The sequence below is a fragment of the Clarias gariepinus genome, chromosome 2 (genome assembly GCF_024256425.1).
Source record: "Clarias gariepinus isolate MV-2021 ecotype Netherlands chromosome 2, CGAR_prim_01v2, whole genome shotgun sequence".
Taxonomy (NCBI): Eukaryota; Metazoa; Chordata; class Actinopteri; order Siluriformes; family Clariidae; genus Clarias; species Clarias gariepinus.
In genome coordinates, this window is record NC_071101.1 from 28,569,699 (window position 1) to 28,581,964 (window position 12,266).

At 37.2% G+C, this 12,266-nt stretch overlaps 1 protein-coding gene across 2 annotated transcripts in view; it reads right to left on the reverse strand.

The window, feature by feature from the left end:
* The window catches only part of cntn1a (contactin 1a), an 82,025-nt gene that overhangs the window by 8,751 nt on the left and 61,008 nt on the right, over positions 1–12,266 (reverse strand). For both annotated transcript variants that reach the window (XM_053483461.1, XM_053483456.1), the window contains exons 13-22: positions 12,126–12,253; positions 11,557–11,729; positions 10,598–10,730; positions 5,923–6,084; positions 4,742–4,891; positions 4,334–4,404; positions 3,957–4,191; positions 1,798–1,901; positions 1,425–1,608; positions 74–192 (exon numbers count right to left, since the gene is read on the reverse strand). In XM_053483461.1, the coding sequence (XP_053339436.1) occupies positions 74–192; positions 1,425–1,608; positions 1,798–1,901; positions 3,957–4,191; positions 4,334–4,404; positions 4,742–4,891; positions 5,923–6,084; positions 10,598–10,730; positions 11,557–11,729; positions 12,126–12,253 (1,459 nt within the window). The remainder of the gene's footprint in view (positions 1–73; positions 193–1,424; positions 1,609–1,797; positions 1,902–3,956; positions 4,192–4,333; positions 4,405–4,741; positions 4,892–5,922; positions 6,085–10,597; positions 10,731–11,556; positions 11,730–12,125; positions 12,254–12,266) is intronic.

Here is a 12,266-nt window from a genome sequence, read left to right on the forward strand (position 1 = left end):
TAAAGTTCATACAGTATGTACAATTATTTATATCTAAAAAAAAATGAACCCAACCAAATAGTCTATACTGTACCTTATAGCTTTCCACACTAGACTCATTGGCAAAAGCCTCCACATGCTGCCAGGCAACGTTGACTAAGGTTCCACTGGAATACACCCTTGTGCCGATTATTTTTGGTGGTCGACTTGGAGCTGAAATGGAGAGACAAAGTCAAATGTACCATTGATTTGTTGTTTCATAAAAATAGCAAAAACGAAATCTGCAAAGAGATCTGTTGACAAAGATTTGAACTTCATGTCTATTACAAGGATACTTAAGGCTTTACTTAAAAACAGTTTTTCAATTTAGTGTTTATAAAATGCATTCTTGAACCAGATACAAAATCTGAAGGAGAAAAAGAACAGGCTGTTGTTCAGTCGTATCAAATGAACATAAATTTTGCCCCCATACTGTAGACTGGAGATAAAAGTGGAAAGCTACAAAATCCACACTGCTTTTAAGTCCAATGTGAAGTTTCCACAGTAATTGATGATTTGCCGTTCCATGTCATCTGCAGGAGGTATTAGAAGATTTTAGAGCATTTCATGCTTCTATCTGCTGACAAGTTTTATGGAGATGCTGATTGTCTTTTCCAGCAGGACTTAGCACCTGCCCACGCTGCCAAAACTACTTCTAACTGACCATGATATCACTGCGCTTGATTGGCCAGCCAACACACCTGACCTGAACTATGGATCTATGAGGTAATGTCAAGAGAAGGAATAAAAAACGCCTGACCCAACAAAACAGCTGAGCAGCCTGTCAACAGATGAGATCCCTATCAAAGCAGCCTGTTCCTCATTAACGCTTCACCTGTGACACAGGCTGATCACTCCCTTGCCATGCAGCATTGATGCAGTAATTCATGTAAGGTTGCCCTCATGTAAAGAAGCCCAGACGTATTATTGCATGCATAAATAAACAAACTTTTCAGAAGTTTGTAAAGACATTTCTATATTTTTAATCCTTTTTTTTATCTTAGGAAATGTTCTAATATTTGAGATAGAAGTGTTTTGATTTACATGAGCTATAAGCTGTCTAATAAAAATTTAAACAAAAAAGTCTCAAAATATTTCACTTTATGTATAAGGAATTTTAAATACAAGAGTTTCACTAGTTAAATTAAATTATGAAAAGAAATAGCTTTCTACAATATTTTTAATGTATAGACATGCACTGTAGAGTTGTACCATTAGATATTAGTAGTTATGTGTTATCATGCTAGCGTAAAGGGGAAGATTAAACATTATTGCTTATGATAATTGCCCATTTCATGCAAGTGTGGCAGCCAGGGACGAGGCTACAGTATAAAACATGTGTGTGTTTCTATAATGTACCAGTCTCTGCTCTGTAACAAAAAGATTGTTTACAGCTTGGTTCTTACGTGCTTTCTTTGTATAGATCTCATATCTCTGGCTTGTTGGTCCATAACCTGCACCATTGAATGCACGCACTTCAATAACATAAAGGGAGTTAGGCTTTAAGTTGTCCAGGCGTGTCTGGTTGTCTCTACTGGAGATGCGCTGCGCTGACGATTCATTCTCCACAGACTTCCTCCAGTACCTCACCTGTCATAGCGCACAGATTACACCTGTTACTGTCATGTACTAAAAAATATTTTCCTGCTATACCACATCATTCCAGTCCTCTTTAAACAAATGGTTATCATAACAAGTGGACAACTGAAGCTGCATATAGGGCAAATTAGCATTCACTGTACAAAGCATTTACTGTGTGTCCAGCATTGTCACACTAACCTGATAGCCCTCGACTGTCTGCTGCGTGATGGGTCGCCAATACACAATGGCGTCCGTCGCTGACAGGGTTCTGGCCTCCGTGATGATTGGAGCCTCTGTGGGTGCTGAGAATATATAGCATGTTAGGCAGACACAGCAATCAAAATAAGAACTTCCACACACTGGCACAGATAAATGAATTATTTCCAATTATTACAAATCCTGCAATCCTTGTGTTTCTGCATTCCATGTAAAATGTACAGTGTGACCCAAATGTCTAGTGGGAATGCTTCAATTTTGCATTGTTTTCTAATGTAACTGTTCATCTCAACTGTTATTATGGTAAAGTTTGTGTATGAGGAAGCCATAGTTCCTCCATGACTGCAGTCATTACTGTATTTCTGAGCTAACATGACAGTACAGTATCCGAGCAAGTCGGCCAGGTAATGAAACCTTATGTACTGTAGCTAGGCTTGGGTATTGTGTGTGCCAAAAAATCGCCTGAACCAATACGTAGGGGGAAAAAAACATAAAACATAGTGAATAACATTTAAAGCTTTTGATTGAAAAAAATATTTTATATGACAATGTGCATACTACCTAATCCAAATACAATAATTTAACACCAGTAACAGCAAAGTAGTTGTCATTCTTTGTATGCTACAGACCGGCTCAAAATTTCATTAATTCTTTTGCAGAAATATGACCATATTTGCCTTATCCGGCAAAATAGGACACCTTTTCTGACGTTGCTAATTTTGGTATGACTGGGAATGCACACTTTGCTAGCTAATTTGAATTTAAGAGGGGGGTGGATTAGCAAGCTAACACGGATGGTCTCATTTCTTGATCTAAATGTAAAAATAATATGGACACTCGCATTACTATAAAAATTGGATTTATATTATTAGAGGTCATTTTTATGTGTGGAGAAGGTGGTGATGCCTCTTATGTCTGTTTCAGAGAACCATTTCTATAAGGACAATTATTTAATACTCAGGGATTTACTGTAAGTGGTACCAACGTGAGACAACAAAATCTGCATTCTGATTTAGTTCTAGTACATAACAGTTATATAGGTGGCAGTGCCTTATTGGCACTGGGGTTTTGGTACCAAACACTTCCTGTAAGCCTATCGTACTAAAAAGAAAGTTACTCTTCCACCATTTTGCTTGTGGGCTTGATTATGTTTTTTTTTTTTTTTTTTTTTTTTGCATGCACGTAATTCAATTAAATTCAATTAAATTTTATATTTATAGCACTTTTAACAATTGACATTGTCGCAAGGCAGCTTTACACAATCAAAAGAATTATTAAAGTAATGTAACGTAATGTAATTGTATACATATGAAGTTTGTTGAATGTGGTGAATCTGTATCCAGATAGATTAAATCAAGAGCCTTTTCTGCACAATCCAAAATGGTGTACTTGTCACATCCTTTTTTCATACACTCACTGGTCACTTCATTATGTACAGTACACCTGTTTAACTGCATGTTAATACCAACCGCTAATCAGCCAATCACATATCAGCAACTACAAACTCAAAGACCACACCGGGTGCTACTCCTGTCAGCTAAAAACAGAAAAAGTAGTTTACGACTCGATTTTGGGCTGCCCAAAATCGAACAATAGAAGATAAACGCTGCCTGGAAAAACACTCCCTGGTTTAAGGAGTCTTGATTTCTGCTGTGGCATTTAGATAATACGGTCAGACATACTGTAGTCATTAACAACATGACAGCATCCTACCTGTATAAATGGTGTAATGAGTGACATATTTTCCTGGAACATTTTGTTCCCCTTTATACCAATTGAGCATTAAATGACACAGCCCATCTGAGTCATGTACAATAATTCATGGCCACAGGATCATGAATAATCTAAAATTATATGCAACTGGTTTATTTAACATGACACTGTACTCATGTGGCCTTAGCAGTCACCAGATCTCAATTCAGTAGAGCACCTTTGGGATGTGGTGGAATGCGAGACAGGCATTCCACCACATCCCACATTACCACATTACTAGCAAAGTGTACCTAATGAAGTGACCAATGAATGTATGTAGCCCTCTTCGAAATAATCTTTTTTGTCCTCGCTTGGAATAGATGGTGTCTAACTTAATTTCACAAAGCAGTACAAACAGTGCGAGATAAATAAAAACCTCTGGTACTAACCATCCTGAGCAGAGTATATAGTAGCAGTGAGGCTGTAGGGTCCCTCGCCTGCATGGTTAAAGGCCTGTACTTTCACATCAAATTTTGTGGCTGCAGGAATAGAAGGATCTTTGTGGATGTAGCGACTGGTGTGAGGGTCAGCTATTGTCACTCTGTGCCACTCAGAGCTACCCTGAGGCTTAAATGCAATAATGTAGCCGAAGTTACTTCCGTAGTAGTACTGTGGCGGAACAGGCTGTAAACAAAACCGAAATCACACATGTAGAAGTTACACAGGCTGATTAAGGAAGTAGTTAAAGACACTTAGTAAAATGTGATATTGGACATTCACAAAAAAAGAGCAAACGAGCCAAAAGGAAACCAAAAACAAACACTACCGTCCATGTAATGATGAGCTCTCTACTCGTTCCCCCACCTCCTCCTACATCTGATGGTGCCACCACAGGAGCTAAAATAAGAAAGGAGTGTGAGATCTTGTACTTGACAAACAAACACACATATCAACAGTGACAAAATAAATCTTGTCGAATTTGTCTTCCAGCCAACATTGTATTAAAATACATTAATATCTTAAGTTTTCTGCAACAATTATACAGCTCCTTACATTTCATTTAAGGTGTATATAAAAAGAAAAAAGGATTCAACAAAATCTCCAGAATTCCTCTCAACTCTGGGTCACTAGCTGAGGTAAATTCAAAGTTGACATATTTAAATGTGTTTCACCAATAATTTAGCATATTTAAATAACTGATGTAGGTAAACAATGATGAAATCAAGAGACATACCTGCTTCCAGTGTGGTGATTTTGCTTGAGGGCTCACTCGGTTCTCCTGTACCCAGAGTGTTTGTAGCAATGACTCGAAACTCATATTCAGTCCAAGGAGACAAATCAACTACTGTGGCCATCTCTGCGTTTCCTTCTACATTATGAGGAGCTGAGAAAAAACAAATATGAATCAAATTAAAGCCATGAAGTTAATTGAAATACTTTTAAATAAACATTTGTTCCACCCAGAAGGTCTTAAGAGATCCTTTTCTACAGACTTAAGAGTCTAAACACTGCAGTCTACTTGCGCTTAAGTTAACCCTAAAATGGAAAGGTCTGAAAAACTAACACAATAAATGTCTGGGGGGGGGGGGGAATAAGGGACCACTGCAAAATAATCATTTTTGTTAAAGTAAAATAAAAGTTTTGTCACAAAACAGTTTTGTTTCATTTTTTGTAAACTGCTGACAATATTTTTATTAATTTAAAATATAACTATTGTTATTTAGAGCATATATTTAAAGGAAATGACATCCCGACACATCATAAAAACCCAAGATCATGCAGTATTTGCAGAGCTTTAATAACTTAAATAAAACAAAATGCAAATAATTAATAAACTAATTGTGTAAATTCTTTAACTAAATAACATTAAGAAATCAGTATTTGATGAAATAACCCTGATTTGTAATTACAGCTTTCGTGCGTTTTGGCATGCTCTCCACTAGTTTTTCACTTTATTGTAGGGTAACTTTATACCACTCTTTTTGCAAAAAAGCAAACAGCTCAGCTTTGCTTGATGGTTTGGGACCAGATATCTTTCTCTTGATGACATTCTGGAGTAAATTGCAGTGGTCTCTTATTTGTACTGTAAATCTCCTATAGCCAGTTTGTAACAGGATCCTTTCAATGTTTGATAGTAGTTGCAGCAAAATTATGAAGAGACACTATTCCCTTTTTTTACTTCTTTCTGTGACCACTAGAATGTATTAATGTCCATATAACACCTAAAATGCTGTTACAATATAATCTACAGTATGTCTGTATATTATTATACATTAGATAGATAGATAGATAGATAGATAGATTACTTATGATTGTATACAATATTATAACTGAAGCATTATTCTTTTATTCTATTACAGTTATAACGATTTTAAACGGACAACTTTTGTTAAACCTCTGTTTTGGAGTACTCACATGTTACAGCATCTTTCCAATCCTCCTGGGTTCTGGTCTCCCTGTACTGGATGGTGTATTTGGATATGGGGCTGAGATTATCTGTGCCATGACTCCAGAGAAGCTTCACAGACTTTACCCCGGGCTCCTCCACACGCACTCCTCCTGGAGCTCCCGGAGGGCCTGACAATGAAGTAACATGAACTGCTCAGGACAGTGAACTTACGTCTATCAAACACTGATACATGTAGTGCCACTAACCTGTAAGTGCAAACTGTTAAATCATAAGGAGCTGGAAAGTTAAATACATCCTTATTATTGATGTACCAAAATACAGTACAAAAGCCATTCAGCTTTTAACATTAGGCGTGCTCTAATCAGGCTTTTGGGGGCACAGAAATCAGAAGTGGCCAATACCGATAGCAATCCCAATAACCCCCACAAACCTGTAGACAAAACTATTCTAAACAGCAGGACACAAATACAATTAAGATCTAACAAGGTATCACAAATGAAAAACTATTATTTATTGGAATGTAACGTATGCAACATATTCCATTCCCTTATTATTAATCTATATTATACTAGAAAAGCTTACACTTGACTAAAGAGTACATTTTTTCCCTTCCTTAACTAGCATCAAGCTTTTTGAGGGCCTCTGCTATAGTGAGAGTCGACTTACAAGATTTGACTGTTGCTTTTGCAGATAACATTTCATACTCAGTTTACTTACAATGTATTGTGGGTTAAATGACGTTCCCCTATGTGGTTTTGCTTTAAAAAAAAAAAATTCTTTATTGCAAATATTTCCAGACTGGAGAAGGAGTGGTGGTGGCTGTTGACTCTTTTTTCTGTTGAATAAATCATACAACAGAAAGTTCGATAATGCTAGCTCTGGAACTAAAACTTAGAGCAGAATGTTATACAGTTACTTATGAAAAAAGAGTTTTTAGCATACAATGAAACAAGATTTCAGCATAAAAAAAACAATTTAAGTACCAATTGCTGAGATTATTAACCTTTTATATTAAAGTTTAGACTGCAACCAACACCTATAAACTGGCAACCCTGTTTACCAGCAAGGTCACAGACTGGCTGTCTCATGTAAATAAATTATATCATGTGGGTATTCCAATATTTGACTGGTTACAATAGAACAAATAGATTTTTTTTAGTTAGAAAAGGGACATCACAGGTTTATGTCCAGTAGACAGATCAGTTTTCAGTTGTGTTTCTTTCACTTTAACTGTACTGTATATAAGATAACAATGTTGGGTGATATTTTTAAAATATTAGGATGAAATTAAATAAATAAAATATTTAAATAAAATATTGGGTGATTCTGACTCAAATTATGCTTTAGATTATGCTTTAGTTAGAGTGATTTTGAGTTTGGCACAAGCAACAGCAGTAAATGAAATACTAAATGAAAAAAATATAAAGTTAGAAATATAACAGCTGCAATTTTTATATATGCATGCTGCTTTAGGATTTATAGGTGTATATATGTAACTACTTCAAAGATTTCCATACTGCTAAAAAATCTGACAAAGAAATCAGCAGCACGAGTCACACCTTTCAAACGTAAATGAAAAGCTGAAAGGCATTCATTAATCCCCAGTAAACCTGTTTCCTTAGTAAAAACAAATAATGCAGTTTTATCCTTCTTCCTAATCACTAAAGGATTTTGATAGATCATTTCATTATGTTTGTCAAACCCACACACCAAATAAGCACACACTGTTCACACTATTCACCTGAGTGTAATATTAAAAGAGAGAGTTCACATGTTGGGAGAAAAATCGGAGGCCTACACTAAATTAAATAAAATGTAATAAATTCAGACTCAGCTTCTCCCCAGACATAAGCTTTTCAAAACCTCCTCCAAAAACACTGCATTTAGTGGAGCTGATCTAGCCAACAGCTCCAACCTCAGAACATTATCGCCATAAGTACACTATTTGATCTTATGAGCAATCATTTGTGTCTGAGGAAAGTTACTACCTGACAAGATCAATCGTCTACATAACTGCTTTGTAACCACAAGAGAACAAAGACAGAAACTGGTTCATGCAAGTAGAAGGCCCTGTCTTTATCTGGGATAAATGTGCGTGTGAGCCACAGATGCTTCTGTCCCACCTCTTTGTTCACCATCCGCCAGCAGGGGGAGATAGCGGCACAACAGGACATACTCAGGATGTATTCTCTCATGGTCCTGACCTTGTTAGGCAATGCACATAACGTACTCATAGCTGAGCTTTTCAAAACACATCACCTGATAAGTCTGAAGTATAGTAAGGCAGTGCCAGCTTGAGTGTATAAATTTTTTTTTGAGCTGGGCAACTAAAAACCTGCAGGTTTCCCTTGGGCTGGAGGACAGTGGGCCCCAATACTCCATGGAGGGAGAAAAAATCCTAAGAACCCTCGATGGCTTCTGGGCCAGCTGTGGAAAGGGCCACCCCACCTCCAGTTTCTTACCGGTACAGAGAGAAAAAGGAAGCGTTGTCTCAAGCAGCAGATGCAATAGCATTTAAGCTCTTGGCAGACGGCAAAGCCTCCTGCCTAATCGTCCTGGAACGCATGCTGCTCAAAGCTATGCTATTGGCCAGCGCGGCTGGGGGGCTCCCAGTCCTCTAACCTCTCCACATCTGCCCAGCTAAGAGGTAAACTTTCTTTAGAACATTCTTGACAGCCGACACAGGTAAAGCCATTGCTGCTGATTCGGAAAGGAAAGAAAAGGGCCCTGTTGAGTGACCGTGGTGGACCGCACTCTCTGGGAAAATGACTCAACATGTGTCTATTAATGCCTATGTACAGTTACTCAACTTTTACGAGTGTGGAGACAAGGAGGACAGATCAAAGAAATGCCTCTTGTGAGTTTTTCTACTGTACTACTAAGACAACAGGTTTTTTAAAGTACACATACAGATGGTACTCAACCAGAACAGTTTTACCGCAGTGTGTCCCATTAACAGCAATAAGAGTTTGGTGTGCGTTTGCTTTACCACTAAGTGGCGCTATAATTATAGACTATGAACTTCATTCTCTCAAGAATTAATGAGCCGCAGCTCATTGAGGACTGCACATGGTATCAGATAAATTGAAGTGAAACATTGTAATTAAACAAATTCATAATCACAGTAGTAAAATTACAGTACAAATTTAGCATTTAAATTAAATGTAGGCAGAGTCCTGATGTCACCTGAGCCAGGTGTCAATAGTTCTTACATATTTATAAAAAGTCACAGATTATTTAGTGAAATAGAGATGTGCTTAACTTTTTTTCAGCAGAGCCTGTCACTTTACCCCAAATAAAAGTTTCTTAGTGTTATAATTTCGTTTTTTTGCTATGGGCACACACCCAAGACTTCCATTAATTCAGTTCTGTGTTTAAAACAATTTGTGAGGTTTGTTTCTCAATTTTCACTGTTTTTATGCTATAGTTTAAATATTGTATTTTTCTTTATTTGTACTTTGACATAAATGTAAAAGTTGCACATGAATAACATATTTACATCAGCCACACGGTAAAAGCCCATTTTGTGCTCTACAGTATGTAAATAAGTGAAATTTGGTAAAGATTTTAAATTTACATAAATTTAAGAAGCTCTGAAGCACTGCAGGAGAAAGGCCTCACACCCCAGAGGGTAAAAAGTAATCCTCGTCCCAGGAGCTGACTTGAGTCAGCGTAAAGTGGGGAAGGGTGAATTATTTGTAATTCACTGTTGTCTGACATGGAAAGCAGACACAGCAACACCAAAACAACAACAATGATTGCACTGACTATACTGCATAAATAGTATAAAACCCCTGAAAAAACTCCTATAAAACATTTACACAAATGTAAGACATTATTTTATAGATTTATTCTAATTTTCTATTCTGAAAGTCTGTTATTTCTTTATTTAAAGTTTGATGTCTTTTAAATGTAACGTTTTAAAATAATAACAGTAAACAGATACAAACACAGATAGGCTATATAACAGTTCATTAACTAATAAAATTGTCAGCTAGTGAACTTCATCGTCTGTCTAAACAACACTTGTACAGTAAATGTTAACAGCTCTGGTTCTTATTTCTCATGTTTGTTGTACTTGAATGTGGAAATAACAATTAGTGTAGTATTTCTCCAATACAACATATTGTTATGACTTTTTTTATGACTTAATCTCTACTTAATTGCAGCTGTTGCAAAATGTCCCTTTGCGCCACCTGTTGGTCATTTCACGAATAACTTTGAAATGGGACTGATTTATTTTGCCCATTGTCGTTTGGCCGCAGCAGTGAGCATGGCGGTAATGGGCATTCTGATTGACTACGTACTGTAACCTTTTAAACAAGCACAAAGATGTGGTTTTGTTAGCGACTACCAAGCACGGTAAGCCAATCTTCATAAGGGTGTCCGCCAAATACTGTTAATGTAAATGTGCACTGTTGCTGCATTTGTCAAATTCAACAACAGACCTAGTTGACGACAAAATTACTGTAAGCAGGTCAGGGCTTTAGTCTGATTCTACTCCTCAAGTTTCCTGTTACAGTCAAAATGGCACAGAATAACAAACCTTTCTCTTGTAACTTTCCCACTCAAGGAACAGAGTGTATGCAAGTAAGTGTGTGTGTGTGTGTGTGTGTGTGTGTGTGTGTGTGTGTGTGTGTGTGTGTGTAAGAAAGAGAGAGAGAGAGATGTTGGTAGTACCTCTCACTACCAGGTCAGCAGAGACGGTGACATTGTCCACTGGCGTCTGGGCTGTGCAGGTGTAGAGGCCTGCGTGTTTCAGCTGAGTCTTCTTAATCAGCAGCTCACAGCTAGACAAACCTGCCTGACTATCCTGCACACACACACACACAAACACACACGCACATTTGTCTTACAATGCTTGTGAGTACTGTCCACTGGGATAATTATCAATGCAGATTATTAACCGAATGCCTACACATCAGTTTAACTCGAACATTTACCTTAGAAAATAAAGCAGCCAAAAAAGCTAACATCCCCAACTATATTCACCCATACACATTGATATTGCTTGAATTATTTAAAATTATATAATATTTAAATTATATAATATTTCAGATTGTACATTTTTTCCTGAAATGCACCAACATTAACAGTGTTACTAGCGTTAGTTTTTGGAAATAGTTAAAAGGTTAAAGCTAAAATTGAGCTGATCAGCTTTAATGTACTCAGTTATCTTATTATTTCAGGTTGAAGCATACGTACATGCCTGTCTGTCTTTCTGAATGTTTTTTGTTCACATTGACATTGGCAAGTAGCTTATTTTAACCATCATTAGCAAATGGTAGTCTGTGTTCTCACTAACCGAAAAAGGCAGATTGGATTATTTTAGAGTCCATTCCAAGCTTAGAAACCACTGAGTAAACCCATTAATGCCCCACACCACAGGGTACATGCTTATAAACTAAATCACCACTTTAATTAATAATACTTTAAGCCAATTTTGAGACTTTGAAAACAACACAAGCACAACTACACCATCCATTCGAAAAATAAAAAGCAGTGTGCCCCTGCTGGACGACTTACACATAAATGAGACTAAGAAAAAGAAACAACACCCAGAAGACTCGAGCCCATTTGTCTAAAACACTTGAAACACTGTTGTGGTTGGCATTAATCTCTTAAGTTTGTGCTCTTACAATGGTGTGCTGGTAGTATTCTTCCTCCTTGTCAAAGTCAATGACATGGCCGTTAAGAGACCAGATAAAGGTGATGTCGAGGCTCGAATCATGTGAAGCACCACACTGCATCCTAGCTTTTTCACCCACGCTGACATCAGCGTTAGAGGGAGCCAGCGTGATCTTAGTGGCATCTAAAAAATCCAAAAAGGAATTAATTTACATTTCCAGGAGCCTAGTACATAATAAGCAATTATAGATAAAAGGAATTAAAGATCATAATCTTCATTTTTTTTTTTTTTAGCAAAATTTTAGACATCAAAGTCGCAACATGGCAAATCAACAGCTGGCATTTCTGCATTCTGTTTTCAAACCAGCAGAGGGCAGAGCAGAATTACAGATTATTCACCATCTAGGGTGTTGACCAAGCATAATGCTCTATACTTCAAATTTCCAACACCCTCAGACTACTGTGTTTTCCAATGCATTAATGATTGTTGATATCTCTAATGTACCGGTGTCAATAAGCCATGCATTATGCAACACTAGCTTTTTGTAACTGATATGGGTTTAGAATTTCCACCTCTTACCTGTGACAGAGAGAGATCCAGTGCTGTTGGCTTTGCCTCTGTCATTCTCAGCAAAGCATGTGTACTTCCCCTCATCTGACTTTGAAACGTTGTGGATCTCCAGACTCCCGTCCTCCCAAATGAAAATCCTGCCACCATTAC